The 17866-nt window shown below is 41.6% G+C and overlaps 1 protein-coding gene across 1 annotated transcript in view; it reads right to left on the bottom strand.

Moving 5' to 3' along the window:
- MYO10 (myosin X) overlaps window positions 1-17866 on the bottom strand; it is a 162817-nt gene that overhangs the window by 21476 nt on the left and 123475 nt on the right. Inside the window, exons 20-26 of the mRNA XM_039714801.1 lie at window positions 8336-8460; window positions 8088-8202; window positions 4883-4989; window positions 3707-3916; window positions 3366-3405; window positions 2031-2933; window positions 680-803 (exon numbers count right to left, since the gene is read on the bottom strand). Of these exons, the coding sequence (XP_039570735.1) occupies window positions 680-803; window positions 2031-2933; window positions 3366-3405; window positions 3707-3916; window positions 4883-4989; window positions 8088-8202; window positions 8336-8460 (1624 nt within the window). The remainder of the gene's footprint in view (window positions 1-679; window positions 804-2030; window positions 2934-3365; window positions 3406-3706; window positions 3917-4882; window positions 4990-8087; window positions 8203-8335; window positions 8461-17866) is intronic.

Here is a 17866-nt window from a genome sequence, read left to right as displayed (position 1 = left end):
CTATGTCAGAAAGTAAAAGCCATGCTGCTGCCAAATGCATTATTTTTCACACAAACATTGTGGTGTATACACTCATCACTGTTCCTGTATCTACATACGGTATACTACAGTGCTAAAATCATACAAGGATTCAGCTAGATTACAATTTGCTATCAAAAATCAGAAGATAAACTGAAGAATTTTAAGCAGAGAACTCCTGTGTATATTCTTTCACAGTCTCTCACACCCCTTTGCTACATATAACCTTCTTCGTGTGTTCCAGATGCAAAGTGAAATTTGACTAAGGTCACTCACATTGGTATGCAATGTAGAATGCTGTCTATGTCACAAGGTTTTGACAGCAGGAAAAAGCTTTCCTGAAAATTTGATACAATTGGATTTGTGAGTTACTTTTTTCAATGTATACTGAATATTTGCTGTTTGTGAGACAGCAAAGATGTAAGATGAAACAGAGGCAGCCCAAAACATTGATCTTTTTTTGCAGAGGGGAAAAACATTGCTAGATATAAGCCACTGCAAGTAGCTTAGCTTGAGAACAGCTCAAATTAAATAAAGTCACTTTCCCATCACCCTTTGAAAAATGAGAAAATAGCTTAACTCTACAGGAATTGGGAGTGTAATACACAATAAATATTTCTGGTTGTTTTGTCTATTTAGCAAATACTGATTCATCCAGTACCTTTCATGTACAGAAAACTGTGAAAGTAGGGCAAGCTGACACAGCTATAGACTGAATCCCTCCGGTAGGAAAGTTCATCGTCTGTATCAAACCTGGAGTCAAAATCTTCTTCACTGTCTTCAAACTACACAAGAAATGAAAGAAAGGTTATAATCTCTCAGGAAAGAGTTTAGATCAAGTTGGTTTAGAAAACTCTAGCTAAAACATTTTATTATGTATTGGAAGGTTCCTCATTGGTTTTTACCCAGCTAACAAAGGACAGACTACACTGTAGTAAGTTTCAGCTTGAACTGTTTGATTACACAAGTCTGTGTAAAAGCTTTGTAGATGCTCAGGAAAGTTATCCCTTTCTAAGAGTATGGTCAGGGTAAGCTATCCTGTCCTACTTGCCCCTATCACTGAAGTGCTGGGGAGGAACAGCTTAAAAATGTATTAAAAAGGAAACTTTGCACAAGCTGTGGTACTAGCTTTCCCTCACTCCAGAAAGTCAGAATTTCTGTTCTGTATCTGACACACATCCAGAGTCATGCAGCAGGAAGGCATCTTCAACAGAGATACTGAAAGTGTCTCTTTCTCAGGCAAGCTGTCAACTTATCCCAGCACCCACAATGGCTCTTGGACTGCTTATCACTGCCTCAAATGTAGCAGATATTATATCATTGAAGTTTTCCTTCTAAACAAGTCAGTGTTCCTGAAATACCTTTTCACTTTCCCAATCAGGTGGTCTCACAGAAACACTGGCTGAGTGGTAGAGGAAATCATATTCTTTCAAAAATATTTGTAGAAGGAAACCCCACAGTATACTCAGTATACAGCACTGAAAAATTTCTCTGCAGAATGTGTGTCTGCCTCAGTAATTTAAACATTTCCCATTGTGTGAACTTTACTCTCCAAATAATCTCAAAATATACCTGGCACATCAGGGACTTCTCCAAGCATCTTATTCTTCAATACTCTTGCAACTTGCACACAAAACTAAATTTAGTTTTTCTGAAATTAATTCCCCAACATGCTACCTGGTACCCCAGCTCCAAACACATGCAAAGAGAAGAACTTCGCTGTGCACTGAGCTCTTACCAAGTAACACACAGTGCTGCATTAAAGCAGTTAAAACCATATCTGTGCAAAAGCCCAGGACTGCAAACAGCATCTGAGCAGCCTCTGACTCTAATGCACTCACCCCAGCGGCATCTAGATGGCAACAGACTACTATTTCCATAGGTGCTCGGAGCAAATTAAGCTACACAATGTTTTCTAGGAACAGCTACAGTGAATCTACAGCTGCACAGCAGGGGAAAAAAAATCAGAAAGCACCTATCAATTATTAGGTAATATAAACACTGCTACTTACAGAAGACTGAGCTCCCTCAGAGCTGAACCGGTATGCTCCAGAGCTATTGTACGTCCCCACGGAACACCGGTAGTCGGGTGACCACTGGCTACTGTGCGAGTTAGAGAAGGTCACACTGCTGCCAGAAGTGATAGCACCATCTTCGTAATCGTCCTGGTCGTAATCATAGTCTCCATCAGGAGAAATAAGTTCCACAGAATTTGGGGGTCTGCAGGATACATTTTCTGGCATGCAGTACGTGGATTCGCCGCTGGAAGAGTTGTGGAGACTCACTGTGTCGTGGGCAGGAGGTATGACCATGGTGTCACTGGCAGCAGGAATTGTTGGCACCACGGTATCATTCATGTAAGGATCCTCTTCTGAGGAATCATCGCTTGTTCTGATGCCACTGGTCCTTTGATCAGAATGGCCATGCTCACTCGGGTTGGGCGAATCCTTAAATGCATCATCATCGGCTTCAAAGCCCTCATCTACCTCCTCCTCAGGATATGGCTGGCTGAAGTTAAAATTGGGCTTTTCACTGCAGGCATTTCCAGTCTGTTCAGCCAGCTCAGCAGGATACCCACTGCCCACAGAGAGAGACCTCTCAATGTTTCGGACACATTCGTCAATCTCATCAAAGTTCAGAGATTCCAGGAACTCCTGGGCTGCCCGACACGCTTCGTCCTCAAGCCGCCGGAGCTCCTCATCTCGGCGCTGCTGCAGCCTCTGTAATGAAGCCTCTGTCAAGGACAGCTCCTGCTGCTTCTTCACGCGTTGCAGGTCTTCGATTTCTTTTTCCAGACGCAGGATTTCTTCCACCTGCCTGCTTTCTTTCTGCTTCTCCACCTCCTGCTTCAGTTCTGCCTCCTTCTGAGCTTTCTGAATGGCAGCCAGTTCCTGCTTCTTTCTTTCTTCTTCAGCCTGCATAAAAGTAAAATGAAAAAAAAAATAAAATCAAGTTAGACCCCTAAATGCAAGCTTGTTTTTTAAAATTTATTTCTAAAGCTCTACATTCCACCATGCTCATTCATTTAAAAGGAGCCCTATCTTCCATCAGCAAGAAATGAAAAGGAAAGAAAAAGAAACAAACTAAAACATGAATACATTAACTCAGAGATAGCTGAGGAAAAGAAGTTCTAGTATATACAGAAAATTCAATCTTTGCTGGAAATTAAATGAAGCATCAGGTGAAAGAAATTTCCATGCAAACTATATTGAGTTTCCTTTGGCTTTATCTGCCAGCTCCTGTAATTAGTTTAGTTTTAATGCTACAGGTACCTTTTATTTTTTTAATTGCTGGGTTGAGATACTCAAATAAACAGGGTGGCTGAAAGCATTAAGAATGTAATTTACCTGCTGGGCAAGACGCTCTGCTTCTTGCCTTTGTCTTTCCCTAAAAGTGAGTGAAGAAAAAAAGTCAGTCAATCAAGCTCAACATAAGCTCATGGCATTCCTTTGCTATGGCAATAGCTCAGCTTACAGAGATCATCTGCCACCTGGAAAAGACAGCCAAAAATAAGATCACAACGAATATGTTTGTGACTATGAAACCACCATGACAGCTATATAGGTCTTCTAGCAAAAGCAGCAAAGGTTTCCAACACCATTTGTTCAAGAATAGCCTGAAATAAAGGCTTTCAGACCAATATCTAATAGAGCACAGGCAGGAGAGTGATGTAAGCCAGAGACTGCACCTTTCTTCCTCCTCTCTTCTTCTTTCCTCCTCTTGTCTCCGCTTCTCCTCCAGTCGCTCCCTGTAAAGACGCCGAGCAAGCTGGCCTCGCCGCTGCTTCTGAAGGACTGTGGCTGCTTTCTTCAGGCACAGGAACTTCTTCCTACCACTGAATGCTCTGTAGTTCTTCTGTATCACAACCACATAGTAGAGAACCTTTCTGTACCGCTTTCTGGGGGGGAGAAAAAAAAAAGAAGCAAATTTGTAATGAAACAGTTGCGAGGGATTTTGCCATGGTGACCTGCAATAGTGAGCCCATGATAGTTCTAGCTCTGTCATAGCTCCCCCACTGTTCACATTCTTCTCCCTTTGAGAAGCAAGATTCTCTCATCTCTTGACAGCGCTGTGTGTGTCTTCATTAAGGAAATGCACATGTCTTACATGTTCTTATGCCCCTGCCAAGGAGCTGCTAAAAAGACAGTTCTGTGTGTGTGCACACATGCAGAGAAAGAATATATACAGCCATCCCACATCTCTGAAAAGAAAGACCATGCATAGCAGGATAGCTGGCATTAAAAAAGGAATATTGTTTTTAAGTAACATACTGGTCAGAATATAAGAACAGGACTAATAAGCACATGAAAAGAAATGACCTCATTATGCAAACAAGCTTCCTTAAACTGTCCTCAACTGACTTATAGGAAAAACAGAGAAATAAATAGATGGGATGAACAACTCCACCTAACACATAATGCATGAAGCCAGGTAATCAAGTCAAACATTAATCAGTAGCATAATGTCTTGGCTCTCCAAGAATTAAATAGATTTGTTTTATTTTCCTTCTGTTTTCTTACCATCAAGAAGCAAAGATAAATCAGGATCACAGCTGGTGACTTTGGGCAGCCCTACTAGGTGCCATCCAACTAGAGTTCCCACCATGGCTCTAGTGCCATGATACAATCAGATGGATACTGACTGACCTCCAAATTTCTGTATTGTCCCATTCACTATATTAAAACAATTCAAACATTGCATTATTCATGGATATTTTCAGCTGCTATTTTCAAAAGCCACTTACAGGATTTGAATGCCTGGCCCCTACGAAAAGTTGAGAATGGTGTCAGAAGGATTTAACTTCTTGACAATTCATCCATTTATTTAAAATCCTTGCTATTAATATTCTCATGTCACCACTTACCGGGCTGCATAACCTAAGATGTGCGCTCGGATGATCATTGCTGCCTTGGTGACTTCTGCTTCTCGCTGCTTCTCCAACTTGTGTTCTAAGGACTCCCGGAGAAACACCTACATAAGAAAACTTCTGACTTAACAAATTTTGGTGAGCACCATATTTAAGGGGGAGCCAAAACAATCTAAGCAGCAAGCGTCAGCTTTGAATTCAGAGAAAATGTACTATTTCCTCAGCAGAACAAAGAAAAACAAAATGTAGTCCTCTTAAAAGAAAACACCTGCAGATGGTCCTCTAACTTTGGATTTCAATGGGAAGGGTCAGATTACTCTATTGTAACTTTTAATTAGGAGCAGGGTTTTCCCAAATGTAACATAATTACTGGATTCTTTAGCAGCCTTTCCCACCAGAGTAACACAGGTCAAAGAAGCTGCAGGGCTTAGCATGAACTTTCTAATCAGAGGGGCAGAAATACCACCCTGGTAATTTACTTTTTTCACAGGCATATCAGGCTCCACAACCCCTTACAAGGCTTGCCGTTTCGAAAGACATTGCCACAGGACTGCAGAAGCAGGCAGAAATGAGACTGCCTTCATGCTTAAGTGGACATGACTGTGTTTTCCTGACATTACATGGAGAGAGCAGCTGACAGACACCCCACCAGAGCTGGCCACCCTCCCACAGACAGAATGCTTCCCAGGCTCTCTTCCAAGCACTAACCTGGACCATTCACCTGCACTTCCTAGTGCCTCTCAGAGGCAGCTGTAGCACATGGCATTGACATAAACTGAGCTAACACAGCCAGTTTTGCCTTAAATGAGTAAAACTGCTTCTCCAGTCAAGCAGGAGCACGGGGGAGGCAGCTTCCCTCTTCCACCTGCCTTGACATCTGCTCTTTGCCACACACTCACATAGTGGTGAGCTATCTGCTGTCAGCGCTTTTTCCAGCTCTTCTCAACTCTTCTTTTTTAAAGGCCAAGTATGCTGGTGTCAGCTACGGGTGACAACAGCCTGGCATGCTGCTGCCTCACACATGGGCAGCTGGAAATAGCCAGTTCAGTGACACTTTGATAATGTGGGATGAGAGCCAGGCTGCACACCACAGCGTGGGGATGAGGAAAGCTCATGGACAGGGTGGGTTCTGCTAAGGGAGGAGGGCTGCAAAGACATCTAAAAGCAGGAATGCATCTTTGAAGTGCTGGGTGTTTTCTCTTGATGTGAAAAAAAACCCCAAAACCCAACAAAATAATCTCACATTTCCAACTTCTCCCCCCCCCAAAAAAACCCCAAAAAAACCAAAAAACAACAACCCAGAAACCAAACCCAGTGGGGTGGATTGGGTTTGGTTTTGACTTTTGGGGGTGTTCACATGCAAAAGAAGCTGGTTTTTCCTCTGTGTTTACATGGGAAAAAAGCCCATCATCAAAGCCAAAGCAGCACTCTCGAGGACAGGAACAGTTGTGAGTTTTGAACAAAGCTAGAAAGGGACTTTCTAGTACAAGTTACCCGAGAAACAGGAACAGAAAAAGTCTCACAGAAAGTCTCAAAGTCCCAATGTCAGAGCTGCACTGGGCAGCTCTTTCTAGATTAAGTTTTCTGTCATGGAAAAAGCATTTTGTTTCACTCAGTGGGCAATCTTTCTTTGTTTTACACACAGGCTTTCAAAAACACAACAAAATTCTTCAGAAAAGCATTCAGCTACTTCTGGAACAATAAATGGATGGTAAGCAGATGTTAAGCTCAGACTAATGCCTTTTCCTGACCAGGTGCATTGCAGCTTGGGATATAAAAGACAAGGAAAAAATCACACTGAAGCCAAATTATTGCAATGTCATTATTATCCCTCTAAAATAATATAGGGGCAGGACAGTGCCTCATCCCATGTTCAGCCTGAAAGCAGCGTTCTCTTGTGCTCTTCTCCTGCTTATGCAGTCTCACAAGTGCACAGGCAGCTCCTGGGGGAGGATGAGCCCAGACCTCAGTAAGGGAAGTTACAACAGAGCTCTGGCTCCTGCTGAGGTCCTGATGAGCAGTTGATTAAAAACTATTTCTGATAAACATGTGTCCCTAAGATGCCAGAGCACTCTCCAGGGTTCATGCATGAATACTTTTAATATGCTACATCTGATATAGAATGGGATGCACATCCCAGCTCTGCTATTTGTGAGCCACTGGCTACAAAAATGGGACGGAAGATGACATCAATTGTCATCAGAATATTTTAGATAAGAAATGCAAGATGTAAGATGATTGAAACAACTTTCCCAATGCAAGTCTAAGAGTCCTTAAGCATAGAGGAAGAGAAGAAACCCTTCCAAACCATCCAGTTGTGGGGAGAAGAGGAAGAGCATTTCCTTCAGAAATCAGATTTTACAAAATATATTTGCTACCTTACAGCACTAAAAAGCATTTTAAAAAAGCTTTTAATATTTAGAAGATCTCAAATCCTGAAATGGGGAATCTTCTCCCGAGTCTGCAATGCTTTCATATCATTTGCTGAAATCTAAGAGCACAAATCACAAGCTGCTGTCTACAATTGAACTTGCAAAATAAACATGTAAAAACACCTGGATTGTTTTATTTCTCAAATCAAAATTTTTTTTTTTAATTTATTCTAAAATGATTTGATTTTTTTCTTTAAAGAAAAAAAAATGTGGGTGAAGGTCAGGTTCTCTGGAAGAACACATATCAAGGTCTAATGTACCTCTAGAAAAGACTCTCAGACTAGGATGGCAAACACACTTGGAGCTCAATTCTGCCATGTGAACACTGACTAAAATCCTTCCCCCTGATTTCTGCCACTGAAGAGGTGTTGGTTAGGTCAGTTTACTAGTATGAATGGAGCTCTCTGCAAAACAAAACAGTTTCCCCACATGTTCCCTACTTTTAAAAAATTAAAAAATCCAAATACTGCATTTTAAGTTCTGATCCTCACCAGTGCTACCACCTGTAAGCAGTGACAGAAATTTCAGGTGGACTCTTTCTCTGTGACTGAAATCACCAGTCAGTCTCTAAATGCCTGAGACAGCAAATTCCTCTGCACAACCATTAATTGCTGCTTTGAGAGTTTCAAGAGCACCAACAGGCATGCGCAGCTTCTTTAAAGGCCAGAAATAATTACCATTAGAACTACATCTCTGCAGCTGTGCAGTCTAAATCCTGTCCCCTAATTTTGTATATGCACCAGCACCACAGTATGCACAGGTTATTTTACCTTATTTTTTCCAAGCTGCCATTCAGTGCTTGTGTTGTCATACAGACGAAGCAAGACGGCACATTTCTCATTTAGATCTTCGGGGAGGGTTAAGTTTCTCATGAGGACTTTATACCTGGCAACCAAAAAGTATTAATTGCTTCATCTAAGAGATTAAGTTCTATTTTTGTCATATGATTCTTTTTACTTTTATTCCTCAACATGGGAATATTGACTTACACTTGAAGTCCACAAGTCAGTGTGTTTACCTTTTATAAAAGTCTTGAAAAGGCCTCCGGACTGGGAAACCAGCCCTCCGAATCCTGACCGTCTCCAACATCCCAGAATAGCGCAGCTGGTTAAGCACCACTGTCTGATCAAACTGGTCTGGCATCTGAAATGAGCAGGTTCAAAACAACAATTTTAATAGCAATGGTTAGAGATGTCAGGGGAAATAAAGAAGGGCAAATTGTATGAATCTGAAATGCGCAAAGCCTAATAACTGGCTACACAATGTCTTAAAGGATATTAGCAGTCCTGAGTATATAAAAATATCTACAGAATGGAAATCATGGGTAATTACAGAATATAATTTCCATAGACAGGACATTTACAGCCATTTAATCTCATCAGCTGTCTCTTTCCATTTCATGTGTATTTGTAGGCTATTGCCGTGCAGGTGGAAACAACAGAAAGAAGTACAGGCAGTTAACAGGTCAACAGCTATAAGCTTGATTATTTTGCTTCTTTAGCAATTGAATTTAAAGTCCCTGTAGAGGATTCCAAATGTTGAAGATACTCAAATACAAGCCATATGGATGTAATAAAAAAATGAAACTAGAAGGACAGAAAATATTCAATTTTTAGTGTATTGACAATTATCTGCTATGGATTCGGAGCAAAGTTTGCCAGTGGTACCTCAAATCTTAAATAAGCTGTATTTAAAAGAGTTTCTATTTATTGCTATTCTGAACAGTAGAAATATTCTCTTGTGTAAACAGATCCCCCCTGCTCATCTCAAGTAAGTTCCCCTTAGTTTGCCTGCAGCTCTTTCAGCATTGTTTTCCATTCAGAAAACAGACAACTCCCCAGCCACTCAGTTATGCAATCCTGTGACTACTGATCAGTATGGTTCTGCTATTGGGAGCCTCAGGAATACCCTCAGCCCATCTGAGAACCCCCCATGTCACCTGGATTTTCACCATGGTTTGAGGTAACCCAGACAGAGCCATGCAAAGCTGCTCAAGACAGCACTAATTGCTGCCTGGCAAAACATGGGCAACCCCCATACGGAAATGCCACCACATGTAAACACACCATTTAATTCATCAGCATGAGTTATCATCATCCACTTTAACCCATCAGCTGACCCTCCTCCGCAGCCATTTGCAGAGCTGGAGCACAGTGTTCAGTGTTTTGCACGTTCAGGAGGTGGGATTTCACAGATACAGCCAATGGTTCACATAAAGATCTGAAGTTCTTCAGCCGACAAAAGTGACAGCAAGATCAAGCCCTGGGAAACTGTCAGTCAGAGGACTGTCTTGGCTTTTATTAACTGGCTTTAATCATGCCTCTTGTTCAAATCAGCAAATGAACTACTCCCCCAAATTTTAACTTAACAAATAAATTCAACTTAACAAATAAATTACACCCCCAAATTTTAACTTGTACCTTCAGGAAAGCACAGACTCAAAAGCTCATTTTCACTATCCAGTATAACCTTTTCCATCAGTGCCTTTATTCATGAAACAAAACACTGTGTGCTAGTGGTGACACCAGACGAAGAACACTTTTCTGTGAAAGCTGGGAACAAACCCATCTCCCTCAACAACATGTTTCATTGGATTTTTCCATGGTGAGTAAAATCTCCGTATTTCAGTGAACATGCAGCATGAATGCTTTTAGTGAGGGCATCGATATTGCCATGGCTGGTATTGCCAACAGGGTTTCCTGGATGTGCCCCCTGTATGGCATCCAAGTGTCAGGGAACCAGTCTGGCAAAGCTGCCCTTTGCATGTCCATGCCTCCTCTTTGGGTGCAGGTGGCTGATGATGCCTGATGGGAAAGGCAGGGAATGGACACAGATGTACACAGAGAAATCACAAGGAAAAGCTTTCACTTTTCACCTTGTGTAACTCAAGGCTGATGCTTGCCACAGCTCTTTTTTTTCTTTTTTTCTTTAACACTAAAACTACCTTTAGTCCTTTTACCCCACCCAAACTTGCTTTCTCAAAAGGTGAAGTTTTTCTCAAGACTTGCAAACATAATAGTATTTTCTGTGTGCCGTGGTGAGGAGGAAGATGCATGGATGGGAGTGGGGATGCAGCACAGGCAGGCAAAATGCTGGTGACATGACAGATGTCTCTCTCACTAGGCAGCCTCTCACTCTGCAAGGGAGCAGCTCCTGCTTTGAGAGACAGATGGCTGATGTATCACCTAACCCTTTTATTGCCACCTCCAGGCACCTAACAAGCCAAAAGTCAGCACCACACCTGGCTTGAAAGCTCATGTTACTGTTTAAAAAAACTTGAGTCACAGAGGAAGAAGAAACATTTTGGTAAAATTTTCCCTACAACTACAGAAGTTTGAAACAGCCCTGCTCTGTCACCAGAAGGTGGAAATGTCACACCGACACCTAACTTCAAACACCTGCAATTTTAAAAAAAAGCATTAAACATTGCAAGAGATGTTAGCATGCTATCAACACAGGACAATATAGAGACCATTGCAACTTTAATCAACCACTTTAAATGTCTACTCCATCACTTTACATTACTTGCTATTTTTAATTACTCACAGACACATGAGACATTAAATTGAAGGGCCAAATCCTCCTGGCATATCATTGGAATTACATCTGCAACAAGTATGGCTGCTTTGAGAAAACAGAGGGTTGGTGATAAGAGATTTATCTCTTATGCTTTTCAAGGTGAAACTTGAAAAGATTCCTCCCCTCCACCCATAGCAGGGATAACCTTAAGCATAACTTCTAGCAGGACTCCTCACAATTAAAGAAATCAATTGTCTGTGCCATTATTGAACTAGAGTGCAAGAAATGCACATATCCCTCTACTGAACTGCAGACACTTCTCAGCCAGAGTGACAACCATTTCCACTTGAACTCTGCTTGGTGCAGCAAGAGTTAAACTTGCAATAGTGTCAAATCTCCATGCAAAGGGTTACCTGTGCAGCTGATCATCACCCTTCCCTCTTTACTCTGCTCCTTCAGACCTCCTGTAGGAAGCAAGCTAACTTTCCCATTGACACCCAAGTAATACAGGACAGGACCTAGCTCTGGGGTCTGCTGAATTTCTGCCAGTACTGCTGTTAACGCTTGGCTTGGTTCACAAACGAAAACTTGGGAAGCAATTGTATTGTCTAGGAAAACTTCAGATAGACAGCAGAGCCATGACTGATTTTAAAACAGTACATCTTCCACAGTAAAAAATTGAATTCCTAAAACTAAGAGTTCTGCAAAGTAAGATCAAATTTACAAAGAGAAGGCAACAGAAAAGAAAGTCAACAGATAGCTTTCAGAACTGTCTCTGAGATGCAAGCTTTCAAAATTGTCTCTGAGATGCAATCAACTAAATTTTCAATAGATATTTCACTTTTATCATGGAATGGCGGTGCTGAACCACTCCAGCACACAATATCACTGAACAACAGCTAGAATCACATCAGTCAAGTCATATTAAGGCACTGAGCAATATCAATGTGAAATTAATAACTACAAGCCAGGTCTGTTCTGCATGATAAAGGTGCTTTTTTATTGTGTTGCAGACACAACTTGTAATTCATTATTTCCTGGATCTAAAAGTCTCCACTGAATTTGCAGCAGACAGCACCAAAGCCAAGACTTGAGCATGACCTGGAGTCTCAACTGGCGAGACTTTGGCTGCTAAATGCTTGCTCTGATCTATAGTGACTCTCCCAGAGGGCAAAGCTTCTGCCTGAAATCACAATTAGAAGCAGCCATTAGGACAGACATTTAACACCTATGTGTAATTTTAATAATAAAATAGTTCTTCAGATTACAGCTTGACTGAGCTTTAAGAAAAAAAATTTGTTCTTCTTCCCCTTTCCTCGGACAGTATCTTTAGTGAAGACCCCAAGGTCTGAATAACACAGAGAACACAACATTTTTATGTCCTGTGCATCATTTGCACAGAAATCAATCATCTGCTGAAACACAGAGCATACCTGACTTCACCCTGTGTAAATCCTTCTTCCTCCCTGAACTCCTGGCTGCCTCACCAGAGTACAGGCACAATAATGACAAATTACAGCGCCCTCACAGACTTTAAGCAGGAGGGAGGGAGTTCACAGGGAGACTGGCAAGAGGGACAGGGGTGAGAAGAGAAAAGAAAAAAAAATCCCACTCCCTTGCTTCTGTAAGAACTTGAGCAGAACTATGTCAGCTTTGCTACTGTGTCTTAAAATTGTTGATTTTCCTGGCTTAGAAAAGCCTTTAGTGGAAGATACATGCAGAGAAAGAAAAAATGAAACAGGTAAGATATAAAAAAGTAATTTTTTAAAAATTTAAACACCAGTAACTTCTTTTCAATGTCTTAGTTTCTTTAAATCTGCTCTTTCACTCCTAAAGTGAAATCCTGGCAGTTTTGCTCTGGAGAAAACCACCAGAAATTAACAAGAGGCCAGTCTTTCTCTGCTTTATAGGGGGTTTGAAATGAGTTTTCACATACAAATGTGTATATTTTGTCAGAAATAGCAAGACTTACTAAGCAAGATGTTTCTGAAACATTCCCCAGGGTCTTCTGATTTCAGTCAACAGCTCTATGAATCAAAACAAGTGCCAGGCTTTCCTTACAGACAAGTTTGAAAAATGTGATTAATTTAATTTCTAATATTTATAATCTAGCTGAACTGATATGAAGAATTCTGCATGCCCATTGCTTGCCCTTTTTAAACCAAATTATGCTCAGTGATTCTCATCCAAATGTACTGCTTGGCAGCCTTTACTGGTGTCAAGGATTCACGCCAGTAACCTGAAAGAAGTGAAAGGGAAATGCCCTTGTCTACAATAGGAAAATGCTCTATGACACCAGGACAGGCAGGGATAAGGCCTGTCACACCTGGAGACTGCAGCCGTGTGCATGTCATCCCCCTTCCTCCAACAAATAATTTCACCCCCTGCTTTTCTAGCCATCATTTCTCCAGTCATTTGCACCATCAGTTTTGATGACAACAGTTTATTAAACAGATTTTCAACCTCAGAATTTATGTGCTTCCAACACATAAAGCAAGGAGCATTAAAACCTGTGCATATCCTGCCCAAGGACCTGGAGCATCAAGCTCCACTCACCTAAAAGCCTATTTCAAAGGAAGAAACCCTCTACATTTTTCTCTAGCATGTTTTCTCTAGCCATCATGGAACAACTGGAACAGGTTTGGGTTGAAACACACACAAGTTTGATGCCTGCTTTGTTTTGGAAGGCGCTCCCTTACTGTCCCAGAGTACTTGTGTCCAGATAAACACCATAAAAATACAGGACAATAAAAACAAAGAATTTGCCACACCTATGATATATTTGGGATTTCTACTGTATGGCTATGGCAAGTCAAGGAATATTTCAATAAACCTGAAACAACAGTAAGTGTTTCACATGTTCAAAGTTCTCCTGGCCTTTTTCCATACACCCACCCCAAAAATCCAGGAATAGCCTTTAAAAATTATTAACACTGCTGGTGCTAGAAAAAGAACATGGGTATATTGCTACAATCTTCCTGCCTCAAAAAAGTTCTGCTGCAAACTCCATGCCAGATTTCACTGCAAGCTCAGTAATGACATGCTGGCTCCTTTTACAGTCTCTACAGGTCTGAACCTGAAAGCACTGCATTTACCAGCAGCAATCATTTACACCATTAGCTGATCACTTCAACTCCTACTACTGCATCTGACCTGCATCACTCATCTTGCAGCCCTGAGTATTTCAGATAAGAGACAGACAGCAAAATTAGCCACTCTCATGCCATTGGTTAGAGTTTCCTGTGCTAAAAATAGTACTGCATAGAGGGAACACTGTAATTTTAGAAGTCTTCTACTCTACCAAAACAGTCAAAGCAGGAGCCTCAATAAATGAATGTGAAAATGCTTTTGTATTTATATGCAGCCTGTCACCCAGCTTACTTTACAAGCAAGGGCATCCCAAGGACATGTTTAAGACTGCAGCCCATTTAAGAGCCATGAGGTAGTGCAGTGCTACACTGACTATTTGCACTAGTGTTTAAAGATTTCAACTAGGTCAAAACACTGTTGAATTAGATCCATCCACAAAAATGCTGCGGTTGTTTTTCAGGTCCTGCTTGACTATATTCAGCAAAGAGAAGAGCTGGAAGTAGCTACTTTGTTGGGGGAAAAGATGCTCAAATTATTCTGACTGGCTTGCTATGATTTCAATGCTTTCATCAGCAACAATAAAATCACAATTGCAGGGCTATTTAATATAGGTTTTATTAGTTATTGTCCCTGTACTCTTGCATTTCAATCTTTCTGTTTGGTTTGTATGGACTACAACTATCCCTGAGTAAATATACAACAGCCTCTTTGTGAACCTTCCTTTTTAAAGGTATCCATAATTTCATCTAAAGGAAGCCAGGATTTGCTACCTCTCTCATATGGGCCCAGAGGAATGCTAGCTACTCAGAATGACTTATTTCTTACACACTGGTTACAATTTCATGGAATAGAAACGGACTGTTAAAGGCACAGGCTTAAATGCTGGAGAGACCAAAGTTTTCTAAGGGCATATTTAGAGCTCTGTAAGTGATTGCCTAAACTTTCAGCTGAAGTGAACCCTTGTTGTTTGAATACATTATTCAGGACCTCCATTGAAATTCACAGCAAGTCCCATGGGCTGTTTGTCCCAGAACTGCAGGACCATCCATGTGAGACAGGCAATTAAAAGCATTTGGGAAACAGGGATTTAAGGTTTGAAGCCTTGCTGGCAGGGTCTCAGCACAGTGACAGAAGGTGTGACTCGCAGCACAGACCCCAGCTGGAACTTTTCATGGACCCTCCTTTCCACCTGTGTGTAATCTGCTGCCATTTCATCTGAGGTCGTCCTCACTAAAGCCTCCAGTCCCTGCAGACTAAACCCCAATCTGGCCTCATTCTCCCCACATTGTGAGTAATCAGCAGGCTTCTGAAGAAAATCAATCAGGCTGCCTGAGCCCCAGACCTACCATGAAGAAACATGCTGTGAGGTATTAATTGCAGGGACAGCTATCCTTCCTTACCAACCCCATGTCAAGACAACCAACACCAGCATCTCCATTGTTCATTAGAGGTTAAGAAGATTTGTGCACACACCACTCCACATCTGCTGAGGCTGCACACAGACCAGCTGCAGGGAGAAACCCTGACCCTCCATGTCATCTAATAACTTATACAAACTGAGACATCACCCTTTTTTTTTTTTTCTGGGGGAGTATTTTTTTTTTCTTGTTTTAATTTTTCCACTGTACTGTCACTTCTCTATGACAGAGTTTGTATCCATATCTTACAAGATTTTTTTTTTTTTTTGTCATTTGACAATTTACTGTCAGGCTGGGCACATAAATGCATTATTAAATGCTTAAAAGCAGTAAAACATGTTTTACCATGGTCTCTCTAACAGGATTTCTTCAGACAATGGTGGTTGGTATCAAGCATTTATTCCCAAAAGAGACAAAGGTTCATCACAGAATAGAAAAAAACTAAGAAAATACTTGAGAGAACATGTTTAAGATTAATTTCCTCTTGCACAGCCAAGGCTGACATGGCTGTAAAATCTTGTAGCAATCTGTGTAAGAACCTAATCCTGTGTGTTTCTAGTACCTGGTGCACTGTTACTACAAGCAATCTCACCCTTGAAACCCTCCAAGAAGCCAGTTCTCACTGACATGCTAACACAGGATCACTTCAGCAGTACATCCCCAAATGGTATTGCAGATAACTTTGATCGCAAATTTTCTTTGCTCTCCCTGGTGACCCAAAACTGAGCAACCTCTTTTCAGACCACAGCTACACACAAGGGAAGAGAGGATAGAGAGTTATTGCCTCCTTTTCTTTAATGCAGGTTAAGTGAAAAGGATGGGGTGGAAGAACCTCACTTCCAGCTCATGGGTGGAGGGCTCTAACACTGCATTCCACAGAGCAACAAGGGACATCACTTGTAGAGCACAAGAAGAGTAGAAGAGGATTCTGAATCCAAATCTGACTTTATTCCCATCTTCAGTTTTGTGCACACACCTGCTGCTTCTCTAGATCTCATCACACACTATCTTTTTAGGATCCCATGTCCAAATGCCATTTACTTCTTGATATTCTTCCATTTTGAGGCATTGCTTTAAAGAGAATACTTAAAATTCACTGCTACATCAGAAGTCAATTCAGTGATTTGTGAGCAAACCTGTGCTGTGTGTGACACAACAATCATGAATCACACCTCTGCAAACTACAAGATTTAGAATAATAAAAGTGTCAGTTGGCTTTAGCTGATTTAAATGTGGAATGTTCCTGCTTGTTGTAAGGCCCCAAGGGCCTGCAATTTCATAGCTAAAATAACTAAAATAAAATTCAAGAAACATTAAAAAGTCAGCACTGATCATACCCCCTTTTCAATACTGAGGCCACCAGCAGTTTCCGCAATGCATTTTACCCCTGCACACAGTTCTTTCTCTCCATGTAAGATGCCTACAAAGCACAAGGCTGACGTAATGCTCAGACTTGCTGCTCCATGCTTTCTCAAGCAAGGAAATGTTTCAGAGCCATTCCTCTGCCGAGAAAAAGTATGTGGTTTTACAAAATTTTCTCCTAAGTAGCCCTTTCTCCTCTCCTTCCTGTACCGAGCCTGTTGTTCGAAAGCCATAATGGGAAATCAGCCAGGCTTAAATCACGGCCAATATCTGATATGTGCAAATGAGGAACGCCACGAAATATTCAGCCGAGCAGCTTTGTGTTGCTAGGACACCCGAGGTCGGGCAGCACTGAAAGGGCAGATTATTCCCACCCCAGCACAGGGCTCCATTCACAGCTGCCTCTGGGCTCTGCTACCCAGCCCTCCCGGAGCATCCCTGCCTCCCAGCTCCCTGCGCTGGCCCTTGCCACAGTGCCCAGCACACAAGCCCCTCTGCACCAAAAATGCCCCAGTGGGCTGCACATGGCTCTGGCTGATTTGGATAATTTCCAAAGGCTTGCTTCAGCCTGAGGGAGCCCAGGGTACCAGAGGGCTGTTCCAGATTGGGGATCCAGCAGACTTGCAGTGTGTGGTCTGCAGATCTCCTTTAAGTATCAGGAACCCTGTAACACTGCATTTAAGACCATTTTTAAGTCTAGAGATGGGAAATTCAAATTTACAGAGGTGATGGAGATCCCTGTGACCAGCACAGATGTTTATCTAGCTGACAGCAAGAATAGCATGATGGTCCACGTGAACAGCCCAGCTCAATCCCATGTAACTAGTGTGTTAATTACTACTGCATCTTCTATCTCAGTACATCTCAGAAAGTGTCAGTCTAATTTTGGCATTTTTCCTAGAATCTGAGCTGCTGTTCTTGTATTCCTATACATTTTTACATTATATACTCAGGACTTGCTTTGCAGACCTGCAACTGACTAGACGAGAGACAAGAAGAGTGAAATGTGTGTACGTGTGTGTTTGCAGGGCAGGGGCAGAAAAAGAAGGCAGTTGTTTGTTCTTGCATACATTAAATTCACAGGAAAAGGCAGTAAATATGTTCTCCCTAGACAGCTTTGTTATAACACAACAGTCCTATCCCATTGTCCTGCTGAGAGT

This window comes from Passer montanus, unplaced genomic scaffold, assembly GCF_014805655.1.
Source record: "Passer montanus isolate IOZ18808 unplaced genomic scaffold, ASM1480565v1 scaffold31, whole genome shotgun sequence".
Classification (NCBI taxonomy): Eukaryota; Metazoa; Chordata; class Aves; order Passeriformes; family Passeridae; genus Passer; species Passer montanus.
The sequence above is the reverse complement of the archived record's forward strand: the minus strand, read 5'-3'. Positions and strand labels throughout refer to the sequence as shown.